The sequence below is a fragment of the Nicotiana tabacum genome, chromosome 22 (assembly GCF_000715075.1).
Source record: "Nicotiana tabacum cultivar K326 chromosome 22, ASM71507v2, whole genome shotgun sequence".
In the NCBI taxonomy this organism is placed as follows: Eukaryota; Viridiplantae; Streptophyta; class Magnoliopsida; order Solanales; family Solanaceae; genus Nicotiana; species Nicotiana tabacum.
In genome coordinates, this window is record NC_134101.1 from 103,987,644 (window position 1) to 104,008,772 (window position 21,129).

General features: G+C 35.5%; 2 protein-coding genes across 2 annotated transcripts; one reads left to right on the top strand and one right to left on the bottom strand.

The window, feature by feature from the left end:
• The first annotated feature begins 572 nt into the window (after positions 1-572).
• Positions 573-9,769, top strand: LOC107818832 (beta-D-xylosidase 1). Its single transcript, XM_016644886.2, has 7 exons — positions 573-1,100; positions 5,472-5,759; positions 6,750-6,919; positions 7,720-7,817; positions 7,895-8,239; positions 8,331-8,744; positions 8,898-9,769. The coding sequence occupies exons 1-7, from the start codon at positions 690-692 to the stop codon at positions 9,494-9,496; spliced, it is 2,325 nt and encodes a 774-aa protein (XP_016500372.1). The 5' UTR covers positions 573-689; the 3' UTR covers positions 9,497-9,769.
• A 3,923-nt stretch (positions 9,770-13,692) lies between these two features.
• LOC142176005 (uncharacterized) lies at positions 13,693-14,628 on the bottom strand. The gene has a single exon (XM_075243036.1). The coding sequence runs from the start codon at positions 14,626-14,628 to the stop codon at positions 13,693-13,695; it is 936 nt and encodes a 311-aa protein (XP_075099137.1).
• Positions 14,629-21,129: the final 6,501 nt, after the last annotated feature.

Below are 21,129 nucleotides of genomic sequence, written 5' to 3' on the forward strand. Positions count from 1 at the left end.
CCCTTTTATATAGAGAAAACCCCAATATAGTACATTCTTAATTATGGTAAAGAATTCTATTGGTACAGGTGTATAACCACCTAGTACGGACCTCTACCATTATCTTTTTATTTATGCCTTGATCCACGTGTCCTTGAGAGATTCCCGCTCTTTCCTGAGTGTCTTCGAGATTGTACTACCCTCGAAGTAAGTCGTGTCAGGCCTCCTATCTGCTCAGCCGGATCTGTCTCCCGCTTCGATTTGCCCGGACTCGGACTCATAGCCCAATTTTAGACTTCGAAATCGGGCTCCTTGATTTTGACCGTATATAAACGAAACTAATATTGTAAAACATATAAGTTAAACCCATTATATTCCTTTTAATAAGAATTCCACAAATTTGAAAAAGGGAAGTCTTTATGACTGCCAAATGCGTGTCATACTTACTCATCGGTTAATGGTTAAGAGAGCTCAAAGATTACTCCTTCCTTACACCCCAACTATACCATCTTTCATTTTTCATATTCATACGCTATTGTCACCATCTTAAACGCAACCTCCTCTATATATACCCTTCAAACTCTCCTCAATTTCTCCAAGCAACTCTTATTTTGTTATGTATGTTAACAATACGAATAGCAGCAGATCTATTCTTACAATTATTTTCATTGATTACACATCATACATAATAGTACGTACTCCTAATAATTATGAATCTCAAGTATCCTAGTAGTACTATTTTTATTCTCAATGTAGTCCTTGTCATCCATGCCTTTGCATATTCCGTCGAGTCGCGGCCAGCGTTTGCATGCGACCCCGCCAATGCGGGGACGCGAAACCTGCCATTCTGCAAGACGTCTCTGCCAATACACGTGCGTGTCCAGGACTTAATCCAACGATTAACGTTGCAGGAGAAGATCAGGTTGCTGGTGAACAACGCTGCACCAGTGGAGAGGCTGGGTGTTAATGGCTATGAGTGGTGGTCCGAGGCACTTCACGGCGTCTCCAGTACCGGCCCTGGCGTTAAGTTCGGTGGTGCCTTCCCTAGCGCCACCAGCTTCCCTCAAGTCATCACTACTGCTGCTTCTTTTAACGCCTCCCTGTGGGAACAAATTGGCCAGGTAACTTTTAGATTATACAAATATAAATATATGTATACGTGTACGTATATATTCATACTAATATCAACTTCTTTTGCGTTACCCCTTAACTTATTGAAATATCCTTATTCAGCGTTGGAAAACTAATACAAACAAGGATTTGATTTATGTTGCTATCACTAAGGAGAAAAAGAATCCTACGTGAAGATGACTTGATAAATTGTGCCGATACATCATTAATTTATTATCATGGGCAACTTTAGGTATGAATAGTAGGATAAGATACCAATAATATTTCTCAATTATCTCATATTGTGATAGTATTAAAGTAGATTTTAATTTGTTAAACCAGTATTAATTTTTTTTTTCAACTTATATTTAAGCAATCTGAAAATTAAAACTCCATCATATAAATGAGATGAACTAGTATACTTTTTATTACATATACAATATTATAATCTAGGTCTATTATAGGTATATTTTAATAATCTTTCACTGCAAGAATGGTCACAGGCCACCAATATAGCTAAGTGTTTCCTTTTGTTTCTGTCATGAAAGGCAGACCTTTCAGCGGATTAGGTACGCATGTGACTGACTGAAACTGTCCATAACAGACGTTAGTAGTACTTACTAGTCGTATAACTGTCATGTGATATATGATCCGCTAGCATTAGCATTTCACATATGAATTCTGGGGCAGATTTAGGGTGCGAAAGAGGTTCGCCCGAATCCCTTCGCCGAAAAATTATATTATACATATAAGGTAAGATTCGATTTGTATTTTTATATTTTATATTTTATATTTTGAATCTTCTTAATTTAACTTAGAAACTTAGCTTACTGATCAAGAGGTTAAGGATCTTAGGTTGCTAGTGATCTCTATAAGACCATATGATTATTGGTCTTTAGTCCTTTTTTTGTCTTTCTACAATAGCGCACTACTTCATTTTTTAAAAAGTATAATATTGGAAATGTTCGAACAGGATTCCAAATATCTCACTTTGAAAGCGTTCGAACAGGATTCCATAAAAGGGCCGCTCATGAGATAGTTACGTTTATCTGATGATTATCCAGAGTACATATGTAAAACAGAGCTGTCTAAAATAATGCAATGTAAGGGGTTGTTTGATACATAAGAGATAATAATCTCCGAAATAGATGCCGCAAGATTGTTTTATCTCGCGTTTGATTAAATTTTTGAATCTAGAATTAGCAATCCCGGATTAATTAATCCCAAAATTGTAGTATTATTCTATTCTACTTTGAGGGTGAGATAATAATCCGGGGATTAGTTAATCCCGAGACAAAGATGCTCTTATTCAAGGCTCTTCCCCCAAAGTTTTATAAACAATCTAAGGTCAAAATAAAAATAAATGTTTATTCCAACTTATCTAATATACACCAAATATATATTTATATTATACTCTTTATATTTCGTTTTTCAAGTATACCAAAATTTTCGTATTATAATCTTATTTTCCAAACAAACCCACATAGGTTTATAACTAGAAAAAAGAAAGGTAAGCTTTTGCCCATGCCTACACATGCCTATATGTTTTGTTGTGTGGTCACAAACATCACAAAAAAGTAATAGGCCCAAAAGCAACTCCTTTAACGTGCACTGGCAGTGGGTGGACCATGGGTCGCTTCGATGCATGATATATATATATAATGAGTTTGAAGGGTAATTTAATGAGTTTTTTTTTCATTTTTTTATTTCTTTGTACGGAATCAAAAGGGCTGGGAAAGTGGAAAGAAAGTAATTGGTGAAATCTTCTTAAATAAATACCAAGGCAGGAGACCTAGTGATTGTTCTCTGTCTCTCTCTAGAGTCTAAGACCGGAACAATTGTCAAAACTCATCTCTTGAAAAATAGCAAAACTTTACTTCCAACATATAGATATGAGAAAAGCAAAGAAGCTAATCTAAGTTCCCTTTAATTGGTTCTCATAAGGACGAAAGTGACACTAATTGTTTTATGACGAATTCTTTCTTTTTCTTTAATAAATAACAAGAAAGAAAACAGCAAACTTGTCGTTCATGCAAGTTGACGAGTTGTTATCATATCATTTTCCTTCTCTTGATATGAGGTGTTCAAGAAATATAATGGTCCACATCCCATAAGTTTCATGTTTTAATTTGGATAATGATATCCCAACCATTATCTATATTCTATCCTACTAGATATGTACACCACACACATATGTACAAGCCCACTTAAACATTAACTTCAATATTTAAATCACTGTCGCTTTGCTTAATTCCACACAGACAACCACGCCTAATTAAGGACTTACGATATACTACTAAATTACTGATACCTAAATAGTGAGTTTATATGAAATATGAGGATATAATCATAGGACAAAGGTGTAAGCTACGGCTTGATTCTGATGTCCAATGAAAGTAAATTAAACTTTAGTATACGGAAACAAATAATCTTTATTACGTAACTAAAATTAAAATATTATGTTGAATTATTTTTTCTTTAATGATATTTGCTTCTAAAGATGTAGAGATCTAAAAGTCTATCACTGCAAATATTGGCACTGGAATTTAACTAAATTACTACTCCAGAAATAATATGTATTAATTTATTGGAGCATTAAAGAAAAAAAGAAGTGAGCATAAGTTATTATCCTAGTTTATGCACAATAGGGCTACTTTGAAAAGCATTATTCGACAAAGAAAGTAACTGAGTGTCTCAAAGATATATTGACGGCTTTTTACATCTCATTATCTCTTTTCCTGTTTTCCAATTTCGAAGTTGTAATTGCATGGCTAGAGAATATACCCTGTCACAATATTAACTAAATGGCAATACATTTCTTTGATGTGGGATAACCTAGTATTGTTTTCCATATATATATCAATTTGATGTTCAGCTTTTTCATCCAAGTTGATGTAATCGTATTCCAGCTTTTTCATCCAAGTTGATGTAATCATATTCTAATATATAAGTATTTTTCTGAGTAAATAATTCATCCTTTTCCTTGTCATTGCATGACAATTGAGGAAATTTTTAAATAAAATTAGCACCAAAAATACATATAATTACCCAGATAAAGGCCGAAGTTAGAGAACTCTACGAATCAAACTGGATGTGATAGAAATTCGGACAAAAGCTTCGCACTAACCAACTACTTCCTCGTCCCAATATGAAATAAAATTTACATATAACTTTTTCTTTAATTGTGATATTTTTTATATGCCTTTAAAATTGTTAAATCGTGACTTATAGTATTTTCATATATAATTTTAAATATGTAAATTTTATTTCAAAAAACTTAAAAATTTTATGTTCAAATTCATGGAAAAGTTAAGAGGTTTGATTCTTTGTTTTTGGATCTACTCACAGTCTGCGTGTAAACTGTCGTAACAGATGTGATTAATAGGTTTGGGTCCATATGCCATAAGTTTGTCCAATTGCCAAGTTTTTCCTTATAAGTAACACTTTATCTTTCACTTGCTCTTTTTTTCCTCCAAAATCCAATCATACTGTTTTTCCACTATATTAATATTTTTTCTATTCACTTTTACTTGTTCACAATACTAAAAAAATATTTTAATTTTTACTTGTGTACTATACTAAATCAAAAGAAAGACAATTTTTGTTTGATGTTTTACCCTTATCATTAACTACTTATTCCCCAAATTATTTTTTTAGATTTTTGAAAATGCTATCATTATTATGGATAAAATTGTAAAATAAATATATTTTTTTCGTAGAGGAAGTGTAAAACTAAAAGTGAACGGACGGAGTATTTCGATTGTTTTGCGGTAATTATAGTATATGATACACCATCGGAAGAAATATGAAAGCATCAAGTCCGTGTAATGAGCTAGACACAGTTAAACTGTAGTATTGGTCTTGTCTTGTCCTCCCTACCCGATTCATGAAAGTAGTGATTTTTGAAACTCGTATATGCAATGGTAGCATCTAGAACGCAATTTTTTCACGGCTTACCAGGCAGAGGCGGATGTAGTGTAATCACTACCGGTTCAACCGAACCCATAACTTTCGACGCCGAGTACAAATTTGTATGTAAAAATTTATTAAAATTACAAATAATAGATATGAACCCATAACTTTAAAAATATAATGGGTTTAATGTTAAAAACATTAAAATTGAACCCATAAGATTTAAATCCTGGATCCGCCTCTGTTACCAGGTATGAATTTTTCAAAGAATCCTAAAAGAAAAGTCACTAGAGAAATATATTACTCCACATGATTGATAGACACACACAGTTGTCAGTTGATATACGGAAATATTCAAAAAGAAAGTTGGACTAGAGATCAAAGTCAAAGTCACAATATGCGTGATAAGAGTTTCTTCCTACAAACTAGAATCTTGATACTTTACTTGGTATCTGTTAAATATGGATCAGGTGGTCTCTGATGAAGGAAGAGCAATGTATAATGGAGGAGCAGCAGGACTAACGTTTTGGAGTCCAAATGTGAACATATTAAGAGATCCGAGGTGGGGAAGGTGTCAGGAAACACCAGGGGAGGATCCCCATTTGGTTGCACAATATGCGATCAGCTACGTGAAAGGACTCCAAGGCGGCGGCGGCCGTGGCACTAGCCGACTCAAGGTCGCCGCTTGCTGTAAGCATTACACTGCCTACGATCTTGATGATTGGAATGGGTTTGATCGTTACCACTTCAATGCTAAGGTAATTAACTACTCAGTTGTAATTTTAATTTTATATATGTACTTTTTAAAATTTTATTTTATAACTCTCACATATATATATATATATATGTATGGGATTGAAATTTTAGACCAAAATTTTTGCTTGCACGTTGTTATCTTGATAAGATGCAGGTGCGGCCTAAGGGTAAGGCAAATGAAGTCATTGCTTTAGGCCCCCAAAATATTAAGGGCCCCAATTTTAAGTACTATGTGTCACATATATTTTATGTAATTATTATTAATAAAATATTTTAAAAGTTAAATAACAATAAATTTCTCTCTCATTTAATTAAATGATGCATTTACCTTCATTATCAAATCTAGTTTTTTCTCTCTATGTACACTCATATTTTCTTTTAATTTTTCTAATAATTTTACTTTCTAATTTTAGCTCAGTTTCAGTTTCTCCGGTTGACTATTTCTTTTCACCATATTTTATTCGCCCATCCATTAGAAAACCAATTTTTTTTTTCATCTTCTTAGGAGAAATCCCCAAATGCAATGGGGCGCAAAGTTCGAAAGTTGACAAATTATCGTCGTACCTCCTCTACCTTCTTCCACGTAATTAATGTTATATTTTCATTCACGACAAAGATTCAAACTGTATCGTGTACCTAATTCGCACATCACACGTTGTACGCTTACCACTAGGCCAAAGTTCTAGGACTTTGCTTTGTATCTCATTATCATATAAATTTTACAAAAGAAATTTAAGAGCCTTTTAATATATTTTGGTTTTATGCCACAAAATTCGTTGAGACTCCCCTGATAAGATGATTAGAGCTTTTTCTGGAAACTACGGAAGGCGTAGACAGCTAGCTAGGTGTTTTTCTCATATTATATTACTAATAATATCCTTTGATCCTTTTCTCTTGTATTAAGTGATGCACGTTTACATAATTCCCCGAAGTAAAGAAGAGAAAAATCTTGAAGGTGTGATGAGAATTTTGTTATTTTTGAAAATGTGTAGGTAAGCAGGCAGGATTTAGAGGACACGTACAACGTGCCATTCAAGGCATGTGTGGTTGAAGGGAATGTAGCGAGTGTTATGTGCTCTTACAATCAGATCAATGGAAAGCCATCTTGTGCTGACCCTACTCTCCTCCGTGACACCATTCGTGCCCAATGGCGCCTTAATGGGTTAATTTCTCTCCCTCTCCTTTAATAATTTCCAATGTCTACAAAGTGCTTGTGTTGAGGTCTTCGTAATTGCAATAATTTTTTCCCCAATAAAATGTCTGATTTATCACGAATAAATAGTTGTCTTATCTATAGATAGAAATAAGATGTCTATCTCTTTTGGGGACGCTATCTCTTCACTCAACCATCAAACTATAGTATATGATTAATAAATTCACGGTGAAATTGGCGAAAGAAGGAATCCATAAAAATATTTGGCGTTACTCACTAAATTTTGTTGGTTAATAAGATTTACTATAAATTATCGGTTCTTCCTGTTTGATTCACCACTTAAGAGAGCTAGTTATATGTACTAATAATAACACCTTTACTGTGAGTCATCATTCATTAATTCACTCGTTACATCACTTCATGGAGAGCTTAATTATTACACGCAACAAGTTTCAAATACGCTAGGACAAAGTACCAATATTAAACAATGTAGTACTTGTAATTTTCTTATAGTACTTTTAGGATAAAAGTTCTCAAACAAATTAAATACTTACTGCCAAACTTTTGACGGCGTGCCATAAACGTAGTCTAATATAATTTTCTTCTTTTCATTTGAACTAATTGCTTGTAACGGTCAACGACAAAGGGGTACGAGACTTTAGATAAGTCAGGGTTATCATTGTTAATTACTATGGTGGAAAATTTAAAAATATTGTCGTTGATTGATCACATGCTACCTACTAAAGTTTTGGCTTTCGGTTGTTTTCTTGTAAGAATATTTTGGTTCTCTTTGTTGCCTTGTATAACAGATACATCGTATCAGATTGTGATTCTGTTGGAGTTTTATTCGAGCAACAACACTACACTCGTTTTCCTGAAGATGCTGCAGCTGCCACTATCAAAGCTGGTCAGTTTTATAATAATATTTTCTTTATTTTTGGTGAACACACAGACAGAAGATATGACTAGTTTATTGTCTTATAGGCTTGGACTTGGACTGTGGGCCTTTCCTTGCGATCCACACAGAGAAGGCCGTTCGTACAGGAAAAGTTTCAGAAATGGAAGTTAATTATGCTTTAGCAAATACAATTACGGTCCAGATGCGTTTGGGCATGTTCGATGGGCCAAATGGGCCTTATGCAAATTTGGGCCCGAGAGATGTGTGTACTCCGGCCCATCAACAATTGGCCCTTCAAGCAGCTCGTGAAGGCATCGTTCTTCTCAAAAACGTTGGGCGGGCTCTGCCACTGTCCCCACAACGCCACCGGACCGTTGCTGTTATTGGACCCAATTCAGATGCTACTGTTACCATGATTGGCAATTATGCTGGTAAATTAATCTCATTCTCCGGTATTTCCATCACTTATCATAACGAGAATTATTTCTTCTTTAATTTGGGTTGGATGTGTTACATATATAGGTGTTCCATGTGGCTATATTTCTCCATTACAAGGAATAGCAAGATATGCAAGGACAGTTCACCAGCGTGGATGCATGGGGGTGGCTTGTCCAGGGAACCAACAATTTGGAGTAGCGGAAGTGGCAGTGAGGCATGCCGACGCCACTGTCTTGGTGATGGGGCTTGATCAAACCATCGAAGCCGAAGCTAGGGACCGAGTTAGCCTTCTTCTGCCAGGATACCAACAGGAGCTCATTTCTAAGGTAGCCATGGCTTCTAGAGGCCCCGTCGTGTTGGTTTTAATGTCCGGTGGCCCCATCGATGTTACATTCGCCAAAAATGATCCTCGTGTTTTGGCTATACTGTGGGTTGGCTATCCCGGCCAAGCTGGTGGAGCTGCCATTGCTGATGTTCTGTTTGGAGCAGCCAACCCAGGTATAAATATGACGAGTACTCGCCCTACGTTTGCTTCCAATGGGTAGTATGATTAGACATACATAGATCAAGTTATCTATAGAAACTAAGATTTAATAATTATGAAACCATTGAAATAGTACGTAATAAATTACTCTTCCTATAATACTTCAGGAGGGAAGCTTCCAATGACATGGTATCCACAAGATTATGTAGCTAAAGTAGCCATGACAAACATGGACATGAGAGCCGATCCAGCAAGAGGCTATCCTGGTAGAACCTACAGATTCTACAAAGGTCCTGTGGTTTTCCCATTTGGGGCTGGCTTTAGCTACACAAGATTCAGCCAGAGCATAGTCTCCGCCCCAGCCATTGTTTCAGTGCCAACTCTAATTCATTCTCTTGATGGAAACAGCACGAGGAAGAAATTAGCAGTGAGAACAACACATACCAACTGTGACTCCCTTAACTTAAACTTGCACATTAATGTGAAAAATACAGGGGACATGGACGGGACACACACGCTCCTCATTTTCTCAACCCCACCTCCAGCGAACGCTACGAAACAACTTGTCTCGTTTGAGAAAGTTCATGTCCCGGCTGGAGCTCAACATAGAGTCAACATCAACATCAATGCCTGCAAACACTTGACCGTAGCTGATCAATTTGGAATTCGAAGAATTTTCATGGGTGAACACAAAATCCATGTCGGTGAGGACGACATCAACCATTCCATCACATTCCATGCTTCTTTGGAACAGATCAAAGTCTAACATTACTTTTAAACACTAGATCATAGTGTTTTTCTTTCTATTCTTACAATACTTCTTATTTCTTTCTCTCAAAAAAGACAACAATAGCAAAAGCATTGTTGATTGTGAAGACGGAAGAGTTAAGAACAATAATAGAGATTTATGGAGTATTAAGTGTTTAAGACCAAAAGTTAGAGAAAATGTATCAATTGGGTTAAAAAAAAGAAAAAGAAGATGAACCTTACATGTCACATGGAATTTCAAAGTTAAGTATATTAAAGGATTACTGTGACCTATTTGTACCTTTTTCTTTTATTTTTAGCAAGGCAAACAAATCTTTCCATGTCAACTTCTTGAGAGTTTCACATAAAGCCAGTGAGTTAGGGACTAGGGCAATTGGGCAAAAGATTTTGATTTTTTAAAAATAATTGCTACTTTTGTTAATTTCTCTAATCTGAGCTGAATTGAAGATGAGCAGAAATGAATTTAGTTATCCATCGAGGGAAATTGAAGATGAACTGAAGACAAAGAGAAGTCAGGGAAGGTTTTCTTATTCAGCTAATTCACCAAAATGATGTATTACAAGTATATATACACATATGGTTATAGCTAACTAAGTGACAGCTAATTACAACTGGCAACTTAACCGACTACTAACAGCTGAGGCTAAAGACTAACTATGGTTAAACTCTATCTAACTCGAGTTAAATACAAGCAGACAAAGTGTGATAGTTAGTGGACTTGTACACACATATTGAGCTTCTTTACACCACCACCCCCCCTCAAGCTAGGGGATATGAAGATGTTCTTCATCCCTAGCTTGGAAACCAAGTAAGTGTGTTGAAGCTTGCTCAACCCTTTAGTTAAGAGGTCAGCTGGTTGTTCAACAGAGGACAAATAAACAGGAAGAACAAGGCCCTGAAGAACCTTCTCTCGGATAAAGTGACAGTCGATGTCGATGTGTTTGGTCAGCTCATGAAAGACAGAATTAGCAGCAATTTGAATTGCGGCCTTACTATCACAGTGCATTGCAATAGGCAACTGAAGGGTGACCCCAAGCTCTTTGAACAGACCAAGGAGCCATGTCAATTCTGCAACAGTGGAGGCTAACTGCGATACTCAGCCTCGGCAGAAATCCTAGAGATGGTGTTTTGCTTTTTGGACTTCCAAGAGATGAGAGATTCGCCATACTTCACCATGTAACCAGTGATGGACTTCCTCGTGTTAGGGCAAGAAGCCCAGTCAGCATCGCAGTAAGCAGTAAGTTCATTGGAGCCAGTTGAAGACATCAAAACACCCAAACCAGGTTCCAACGACAAATATCGAACAACTCGCAAAGCAGCTTCCATATGAGACTCCTTAGGAGCATGCATAAATTGGCTAAGGCTCTGAACTGCAAATGTAATATCAGGCCGAGTCACCGTCAAATATAACAGCCTCCCAATGAGCCATTGGTATTGCCCGGGATCAGCCAGAACAGGATCAATTGTGGACTGAGTACCAACATGATGATCAAACTCAACAGAAGTGAACTTGGAATGTATTTCCAGAGGTGCTCCAAAGGCTTGGCACCTGACAAACCTAAGTTAGAGATTAACTCCAACGCATACTTGCGTAGATGCATGAGTATACCTTCATGACTTCTTGCAAACTTGATGCCAAGAAAGTACCTGAGATCCCCCAAATCCTTAATTTTGAATTTGCTCTGCAAAGTGTGCTTAGTCTCCTGTATTAAGGACAAATCATCACTAGTTATTAGTAAATCATCAACGTATATTAAGACAACCACCATGTGTACTCCTACTCTTCTGGTAAACAAAGAATAGTCCAAGGAACTTTGTGTGAAACCTGAGGCAAGAAGGGTTGTGGAAAGCTTGATGTTACACTGCCTAGAGGCCTGTTTGAGTCCATAGAGTGATTTAATCAGCCTGCACACAGGGTGCCCATCGGCAGAATGAGTGAAGCCTTGAGGAAGGGTCATGTAAATCTCTTTTTCTAGGTCCCCATGCAAAAAACGCATTGTAAACATCCATTTGTTGAATATGCCAGTGCTTTGCAGCTGCTATAGATATCACTGTTCGTACTGTGACCATCTTTACGACAGGGGAAAAAGTCTCTTGGTAATCGATGCCCTCCTTTTGATTACAACCTTTGGCGAAAATCCGAGCTTTGAACCTCTCCACCTCACTAGAGGCTTTGTATTTTATCTTGTACACCCATTTACATCCAATGGGTTTCTTCCCCGAGGGCAAAGGGACGAGCACCCAGGTTTTGTTCTCCTCTAAAGCCTGAATTTTTGCTTGCATGGCATCTACCCATCTGGAGTCCTTAATGGCCTCAGAATAAGATCTAGGTTCCACATCTACTGAGAAGTGAGACAGAAAACTCTGATAGCTTGAGGATAGTGAGTCATAGCCCATCACCTCAGAGAGTAGATACAAGCAGGTGTTGGCAGTGTCCTTCCCTTTGTCTGGTCTGATGAAATCTTTGAGCCAAATAGGTGGCTTGTTTTCCCTTGTTGATCTTCTACAAGCAGGCTCTTGGACAGATGAAGTAAGGGGAGCATATGATGGGATATCAGGCTCACCAAGATCCCCCAAGCAATGATCTTGCTGAGAGGAAGCCAACTCAACAGATTGATCCAAAACAGGAGGTTGCAATGACTCGGTCATTGAGCCTAGTGGAGTTGCAGAGACCACCCCATGAGTCGAAATAACCAATGGACAGTCTGCAGCATCAATAAACTGAGGAAAAGCAGTAGGGGAGTGACGCTCTGGTGGGAAGAGTTTGAATGGAAATATATGTTCAAAAAACTTCACATCTTTGCTGATAAAAAAACATCTGTTCTCTAAATCATAAAGGAGATATCCCTTTTGATATGCAGCATAACCCATCATGACAGATTTGATGGCCCTAGGTGCAAACTTATCTTGCTTGGGAAGGTGTATAGCAAAGCAGTGGCAGCCCACAACTTTCATATGGCTGAAACAAGGAGGTTTCCCATAGAAGACTTCAAATGGAGATAAACCACCCAAGATGGTAGAAGGAACCCTGTTGATCACATAAACAGCAGCCAAGATACACTCACCCCAGAATCTGTTGGGTATCCCCCATGAAATCTAATAGCTCGAGCTGTCTCTAAGATGTGTCGATGCCTTATTTCAGCCACTCCATTCTACTGTGAAGTGTAAGGGATTGAACTTTGCTGCACGATTCCATGAGAAGTAAACAGTTCTCTGCAGTTACAGTTGAAAAATTCAGACCCATTGTCTGATCTAAAAGTCTTTATCATTTTACCAAACTGAGTGGAGACCAAAGTAAAAAAAAATTCAGTAACATAACAACATTAGATTTGAGTTGCATAAGGAAAATCCAAGTCATTCGTGAATAGTCATCAACCAATGTAAGGAAGTATTTCATTCCATTATGAGTGGTTATTTTGTAAGGACCCCATACATCAATGTGGACTACATGAAACACACAAGTTTCTCTGCTAGTATTAATAGGAAATGGCACTCTAGTTTTCCTAGCCAAAGGGCATACATCACAATGATCTAAGACAAAACTATTTTTATTCTTGAACATCGAATCTTTCTAATAACTGGCATTAGAACATGTCCCAATCGTTTGTGCCAAATCTCAGCATCCTCCAAGTGTTGTACAGCTAGTGAGGTATGACCTATATCTGATGTTTTTCCTTTTTCTGCTACTAGTAGATATAATCCACCTTTCTCTTTACCAATCCCCTTGACCTTCCCAGACCAAAGATCCTGAAAAATGTAGAATCTAGGGAAGAAAGAAACGAAGTAATTCAAATCTCTTGTCACCTTTGAAACTGACAATAAATTGAACTGAAATGTTGGGACTTATAAGACTTTCTGAATAGAATCACCTTCAGAAAGCTGACAATCTCCTACATGAGACACTACAGTCGAATCTCCATTTGGTAGCTGGACTTTCCCTTGATCAGCTACCGGTACAACATTGTTCAGAGATTTATCACTAGTCATAGGGTTAGTTGCTCCAGTATCAATGATCCATTTAACAAATGATTCATGACCAAATGCTAAATTACCTTCCATGTGTACACTGGGGGCGTTTTCTGTTAAAGTGGCCTTGCTCAGTAGTTGTAGAATCTGATTGAATTGAGACTAGGTAAAGGTAGGTGCAGCAACATATCCTTGCCCCTGTTGTCCACCAAGAAAAGAAGTAGTTGATCATTGGGGTGCATTGATGTCACTTCCAAAGACTGTAGAGTTGGCCTTTCTTTTTGTTTTGAAATCTGGTGGATACCCCAACAATTTGTAACAGTTCTCTTTCAAATGTCCCTTCTTGAGACAACAATCACACTTCATTAGTTTGTAACAAGCGTCTCTTATGTGCCTTTTCATATGACAGAAATCACATTCTAAAGTGTAGTTCCTTTTCTGCTTTCCCCCTGATTGTGCAGTAAACATAGCAGTTGGCTCTATATGTCCAGTGGTGCCAAAGTTAGTTCCAGAAATTTGTCGCCTACTTTCATCTTGAAGTACCATTGCATAAGCTTGATTAATCGATGGTACATTAGGCATCATTCGGATTTGACTTCGGGCTTGTTCAAAGTTGTCATTTAATCCCATTAGGAACTGTAACAAACGCTGACACTCCAGTTGTTCAAAATAATCCTTTGCTGGTGGAGGAGGTAGTATCAAATCATACTCCGCCCAAAGGTCAGTCAACTTTGTAAAATATACAGAGACAAAAGAAACACCTTGTGTAGAGGTAAAAATTTCCTTGTGCAAGTAATAGAGTCTTGAGGCATTTACCTTGTCAAAGTGTTCCTTAAGTTGTGCCCAGACAGTTTCAGCATTGGCAGAGAAAAGAACATCAGTCAACAGATGTTGGCTTACATTGCTCATAAGCCACGAAGTCACGATCGCGTTACAACGATCCCATTGATGAGCAAGAGTTGGTCCAAAATCTGCTTTAGATGTAGATCCGTCAACCAAACATAATTTATTTTTTCCTAATAAGGCCACCTTTATCGCTCGAGTCCATAGAGTATAGTTCTCCATTCCAGTTAGCAAAATCCCCACAGACATAGATCCTGGCCCATCTGAAGGGTGAAGATATAGCGGGTGGCTGCGGTCGAGTATCATTGTTCCTCCGACCATTTCGCTAGTGGCGACTATCGTTACGGTACTGGAATTGGTTGTATCGTCATAAACAGCCATGAAATTGCACCAAAAAGGTGTAAAATTAGGGTTACGATGCCATATTCGAAATCGATTCTCTCGATATTTTCTTCAATTTCATGAAAAAATCCCTAGAATTATTTGTACGAAGGCTCTGATATCATGTTAATTTCTCTAATCTGAGCTGAATTGAAGATGAGCAGAAATGAATTTAGTTATCCATGGAGGGAATTTGAAGATGAACTGAAGACAAAGAGAAGTCAGAGAAGTTTTATTCAGCTAATTCACCAAAATATGTATTACAAGTATATATACAAATACGGTTATAGCTAACTAAGTGACAGCTAATTACAACTGACAACTTGACCGACTACTAACAGCTGAGGTTAAAGACTAACTATGATTAAACTTTATCTAACTCGAGTTAAATACAAGCAGACAAAATATGATAGTTAATGGACTTGTACACACATATTGAGCTCCTTTACAACTATGTCATTTGAAATAAGCGTTGAAATAATTGATAAAATTCTTGAAGAGCCTATAATAAGATTTTAACACGCATTCGCACATGTACCTTCCTAATGATGAGAAAAAGGCTAACATCTACCGAGAATATATAGAAGGGAAAAAAGGAGAAAGAAACACTACTAATTAAAACAAACTATGGAAAGAGAAAACGGTACTAATTAAAACAAGGGATTTTTTCATTCTTATACACTATTTGAGACTTTATTACCCTTAATGTTCATGTTTAGTAAATTACCCTACTTATACAAGTTTTGTTTACAAAATATATACATTCCACCTTAAAAGGCTCTCAATCCATTATTAGCGCCTCCAATTAGGCTACTTAACACCTCCAAGCAGCTTGCCTCGTCTGTTATTATAAGTTATAGCACTTTACAACCATTTGAATTTCTATTGTCGTTATTAAATAAATTTTCATCTTGACAATATTCACACTAAGATATTTGTAGTTGTACAAAAAGTGTTTTACATCCGCCCATACCAAAGGAAGAGAAAAACATTAATGTTAGAATAATTGAGTTCACACAAAACTGAGAAACGGTCACCAAATTTCACGAGAAGAGTGATCTTTCCAATGGAAATCCTTTATAAGTTAAAATTGGAAAAAGACAACAAACTGACAAGAAGATAATAATATTATTATTGAATCAAATCAATTATTGAAGTTTCTTCTATCTGGCCAACTTAAGTACTACTGTTGAATTTGATACAAATAAAAATGGAAATTTGGTCTTCTTGATTAGATGATCAAATGGGAGTCTTAATTCTACGACTTGGCAATTAAATAAGTTTTGGCAGATTTGATAACAGTCTCCAATGGCTCAACCATGGTAAAATATCGAATTATATTATAATACCAATCACCAAATATGCAACACCTCAATTTCACACTTAAAATTAGTCTGTTCACATCTTCATATTTTCTCTATAAATAAACAAGTCAAAAATCAGTACCAATACACCCTTTTAAATGTTTACAAAAGAAGTTTCAATTTTATAAGAAAATAGATAAAAATGGCTTCTGATTCAACCATTTCTCTGTTCTTAACACTATTATTTATTACACAAACACAATTTTTATACAATTTTATAAAATATATCTTTTGTATATTTCGTATCTGATTTATGCATAGTAAAAACAAATTTCACACAACTAATTATATATTATACAACTTATCTACAACTTTCACACATTATTTCTACTCAGTTAAATATAACTACAATAACATACAACTTAAATACAAATTTTATACAATATGTCTTTTGTATATTTCGTATCTGATTTATACATAGTAAAAATAAATTTTGTACAACTAGTTATATATTATACAACTTATCTACAATTTTCATACATTATTTCTACTCAGTTATATACAACTACAATATCATACAACTTAAATATAATTTTTATACAATGTTGTTCCACTTTCATACAATAGTTAAATGAATAAAAGAAAAATATATAAACAACCGAATACAATTTTTCTATAATTTCTGCAATATAATGTATATCATGTCTTATTCTTCTTCTTCTTTTTCGAGTTTCAATCTGAAATTCAGCCAAAACCAAGTCTAATCTTCACCAAAACCCCTCAAAATTGAGATATAAACTCCAAACCATATTCCCAATTATTTGCAACAACACGCAATCCAAACAAATAATGATTTTTGAAAACCCAAATTCGAATTCAAAGCTTCAAAGCTTTTTAATGGCTGTCAATGGTGGAAATGTTGCTCTCTTTTCCTTTGCTTTACATTACTAAAATTTGGGATTGAGATATAGAGAGAGACGTAGAGAGAATTCTCAGTTCTTTGCAGCAACATCCAATTCAAACAAACAATATTTTTTGAAAACTCAAATTCAAATTCAAAGCTTCAAAACTTTTTAATGGTTGTCAATGGTGGAATTGTTGCTCTCTTGCGCAAGATATGTGGGGGAGGTGGGTGGGATGTGGAGAGAGAAACGTGGGGGAGTGGAAGATATGCTAGAGTAATTTTAGGACACTAATTATTATCATTAATTCCCTTAAAATATACATAAATGGTAATTGGGTATATAAAATGTAATTATAGTAAAACTTGAATAGGGAGGGTACTATAATTTCATATAGTGTATAGGAATGTAAAAATTCCTTAAAAACAAACTACGATCCACAAGAAAATAGGTAGAAAAAGTTGAAAGTTTTCTCAAAGTTAACACGGCCCATATGCCCGGTATTCAGCCAATCTCGTGTAGGAAATGCATCAGCTTATGAAAATACCAGTCATGGTTGCTCGTGCACACACGGGCCCGACACGAAGATTTGTGTCATGGCCCAAAATTCCATCTCAGACTATGATGGCGCTTGACCGTGCTTTCTAAGCAAGCCAACTCATAATCAACAAAATATAGTCCAAATTCCTTTAATTAACAGAGTCATATCATAAATAAAGATAAGAATGATCTCGAAACAATTTAATATATGATACAATCAGAACATGGTGCAAACGCGACCAAAACAATATAATATCCAAGAGCTATGTGACACAAGTACACGAGTAACTACTGAATAAGTACAAGTCTGAATATATAATTGAAACTATCTGAGAGAAAGAAAATAGACAGGAGATAAATAAGTAAAGGGACTCGGGCACAGCAAAATGAATCCATGCGGTGTAGCTCGCCCTAAGTCTCTGAGTGAACGCCTAGGCTTAACAAGAGGCTCTGCTAGTTGTCACACCTCCTCTTTCCGGCCCCGCGAGGGGGCGTAGGGAGTTTTCTCCAATTAAAGGACAGTCGAAACGGGATTTGTTTGTTTGTTTCAGAGTCGCCACCTGGGAATTTTAAGGCGTCCCAAGTCACCGGTTTTAATCTCTGAATCGAGGAGAATATGACTTTGTTTGTTATTCTGCGAACCAGAAATCCGAGTAAGGAATTTGTTAATTCGGGAGAAGGTGTTAGGCATTCCCGAATTCCGTAGTTCTTAGCACGGTCGCTTAACCATTTTTATACTTGGCTTAATTATCTTGATTTACTAAACATATTTTCTGTTGTTATATAATTCTGTTACCGCCTTAAAATATTTATAATTGGAAACCTTTAAACGAATCACGCGTACGTATATTCGTGTTATATATTTTTACAAGCATGAAGAATCGTGTCACGCATACGTGTACACAATAAGATTGACAATATTATTTTTTATTATTAAAAAATATCATATGTTCGAAATTTAAAATAAAATTAAGAACATCGTTGCCCTTGTATGATTAAACAGTGAACTGCACATCTCGGGTTATATGAAATTATTTTCACATCCTCGGAGAACCCCCTTTTTATTAAATGTTCGCTCGAAGTTGCGCGAACGCATAATCCGAATTGCTTTTAGAAATATAATCAGGTTACGTGAACTCTCCCCTAATCACGCAAAATATTCTTAATGGTAGTATAGATTTTCCACAAATTGTTTATTACATCCATACATTTTATGTGAGAATCATGAGAAATCCCTATTTGAGATGCCCTTAAATTCTTTGAAAAAAGAATTCACAATTTATTAAGTGTTGACCGCTAATTATATTTTTGCGTGTGAATTATATTCCTCCGAGCCATTCAAATTTTAAGAGTAAAAAATAAACAACGTGTGATTAATACTACCATTTTTCTCGTAAATACAATATGTGTATACCCAAAAAGTGAATTGCATATGAGACTGAGAAAAGAATTAATTTGATAAAAAAATTAATAGTTTCCGAAGGATTTTCATTATTTATTTAGTGTGAACCATATTGGTATGTTTTTTTTTTGTTACATTTTATATTCTAAATCTGGCCCTTTTAGCCACTAATTTTAGTCCAACAGCCAAATTATTCGGTTAATTTGCTTACAACAATTGAATTTTTGATAGACAAAAATTAAACCAATTTTCTCTTGGCTTATTCAAGCCATCTACAAATACTAAATCTATATTTTTTGCAAATTGTTTCATGATTTTATGAACTATTTTTTAGAAATGAGCTAATTATAATCCTAAATAAGTAGGCTATTTGTTATTTAAAAAAAAGAACTAATATACAAATCGATTTAATAAAATGATATTACATGTATCGTAATTAGACATCTGAATCATCCATAATATTTAAATATCGTAAACATAACGGATTATATCGATTCATCTTTCACCTATTGGTTATACACATAACCATTATCACACCATATACGAATAAAATGCAACCAACATTATCTAGCTTTAAACAATAAATGAAATTTTAACAAAATAGGCTAATAATGTATTTTCTTGATATTTCCATACTATTCTATACCCTACTAACGTTATCGCAAGAGTTAATTAATGGCCAACCTTCTGCCATGTTCCACATCTCGGCCATTCAAACAGTAAATGTCATCACTAAACTTCAGAATAAATAAAATTATTATAGAAGCTACTACCACACGAATTCAATTGGCTAATGGTTTACCCTATCAAGTATAATACTATGTTAACCAACTAAAACAAAACTGAAACTTTACTAAATAAATTTAAAGGAGTAGAAGACATACATATACTTCCAAACTTCATTTACTTGCCATGTTGAAACTTTTCATGACATGAGTTTACAGATATGTACCTGGAAATGAGTGTAGAAGGGGTAAATTTCAGCAGTAGCAGTAGCAACAAAACCAGCAGAATATACAGGACCCGTGAAACCCAGACACACAGTAGCAGAACTTTTTTAAGAAAATTCAGATTTTAAACCAACAATAAGATCAAGCAAATCCGGATAGATTCAAGGGAAAAAGTATTTCTGATTTTTAAGACTTAGGACAAGGCAGACTGAAAAGCTCTCAATTTCAGAACAAAGAAGCAGCTTCAATACTAGTTTCCGATGTAGAATTCAGTTTTACTGTTTCTACTTTTCTTTCTTTCTATCTTCTTCATATTCTCTCAGATTTTTGTTTCCGATTCCCTCTCTATTGCTTTTTTCTGTTTTTCTCCCTCTCTCTCTTAATTTTTTCTCTCTTTTCTTTCTCCCTCTCTCTCTTAATTTCTGTCCCCCCTAAAATCAGTCCCAATCCCCTCTTATATAAGTTATTCCCTTCTTTTATCTTAATACAGGTCTGCCCCCTTCCCTTAAGTGCTGCCTGGACCCCTTCTTTCTTTTAAAAATCAGAAAATCCCATTCAAAATCTGCTTTTACTTCTTTAAATCCTATTACAAACCTTTTCCTGATTTTCAACACTCCCATTACCCTTTGTTTCCCATTATTACATTAATTAATAGCTATTAACACTCCACTATCAGCACACTAATACTAACATATTATTCCTATTGTTTCAATCCCAGAAATGCCCCTGAAATCCTACTGTTATTACTGCCTTTAATACAAAAAATCAGAATCTAAACAAAACAGATTTTATAATCTGTTCAAACTTAATTATCAAACTGCTTTCTGATTTAAACAGCTATAACCAATTCTCTTAAATTCTGGACTGAATCTTAACTGAGAATGCAACCTTCTAACACAATGGTATCTAATCAACACTTGTAGAATTGAATTTAAAATCATCATTACAATAACATCACACAGAATTCAACATAATAATTTAAACTGAATTTAGAATAGGTATGAATGCAGGGACATTGTCAGTATTTTGACAATGCCCTGAAACTTACTACCCAGAAACCCATCATACACAACATCTTATTGAATTACAAACAAAGATGATTTAATCGACGAGTATTAGTCAACTGACTATCTACAACATTTGTCAACAATCAGTCTATACACAAGTTGTTGCAATCAACATTAACAAAAACAGGATTTTATAATATAACTAATTGACGAACTTAAACGAGTCGATTACACATATTGTAAATAATCACAACCAACAGAAACAATATCCCTATTTGATTAAATAGACGGGCAGGAGACAGAATCAAATAAACAAATAGGAAAATTATATAGACT

Coding starts and splice junctions, on each gene's coding strand:
- LOC107818832 (XM_016644886.2), top strand. CDS start 690: ATGAATCTCAAGTATCCTAGTAGTACTATTTTTATTCTCAATGTAGTC. Junction 1,101..5,471: donor TGTGGGAACAAATTGGCCAG/GTAACTTTTAGA, acceptor AATATGGATCAG/GTGGTCTCTGATGAAGGAAG. Junction 8,745..8,897: donor GTTTGGAGCAGCCAACCCAG/GTATAAATATGA, acceptor ATAATACTTCAG/GAGGGAAGCTTCCAATGACA.
- LOC142176005 (XM_075243036.1), bottom strand. CDS start 14,628: ATGGTCGGAGGAACAATGATACTCGACCGCAGCCACCCGCTATATCTT.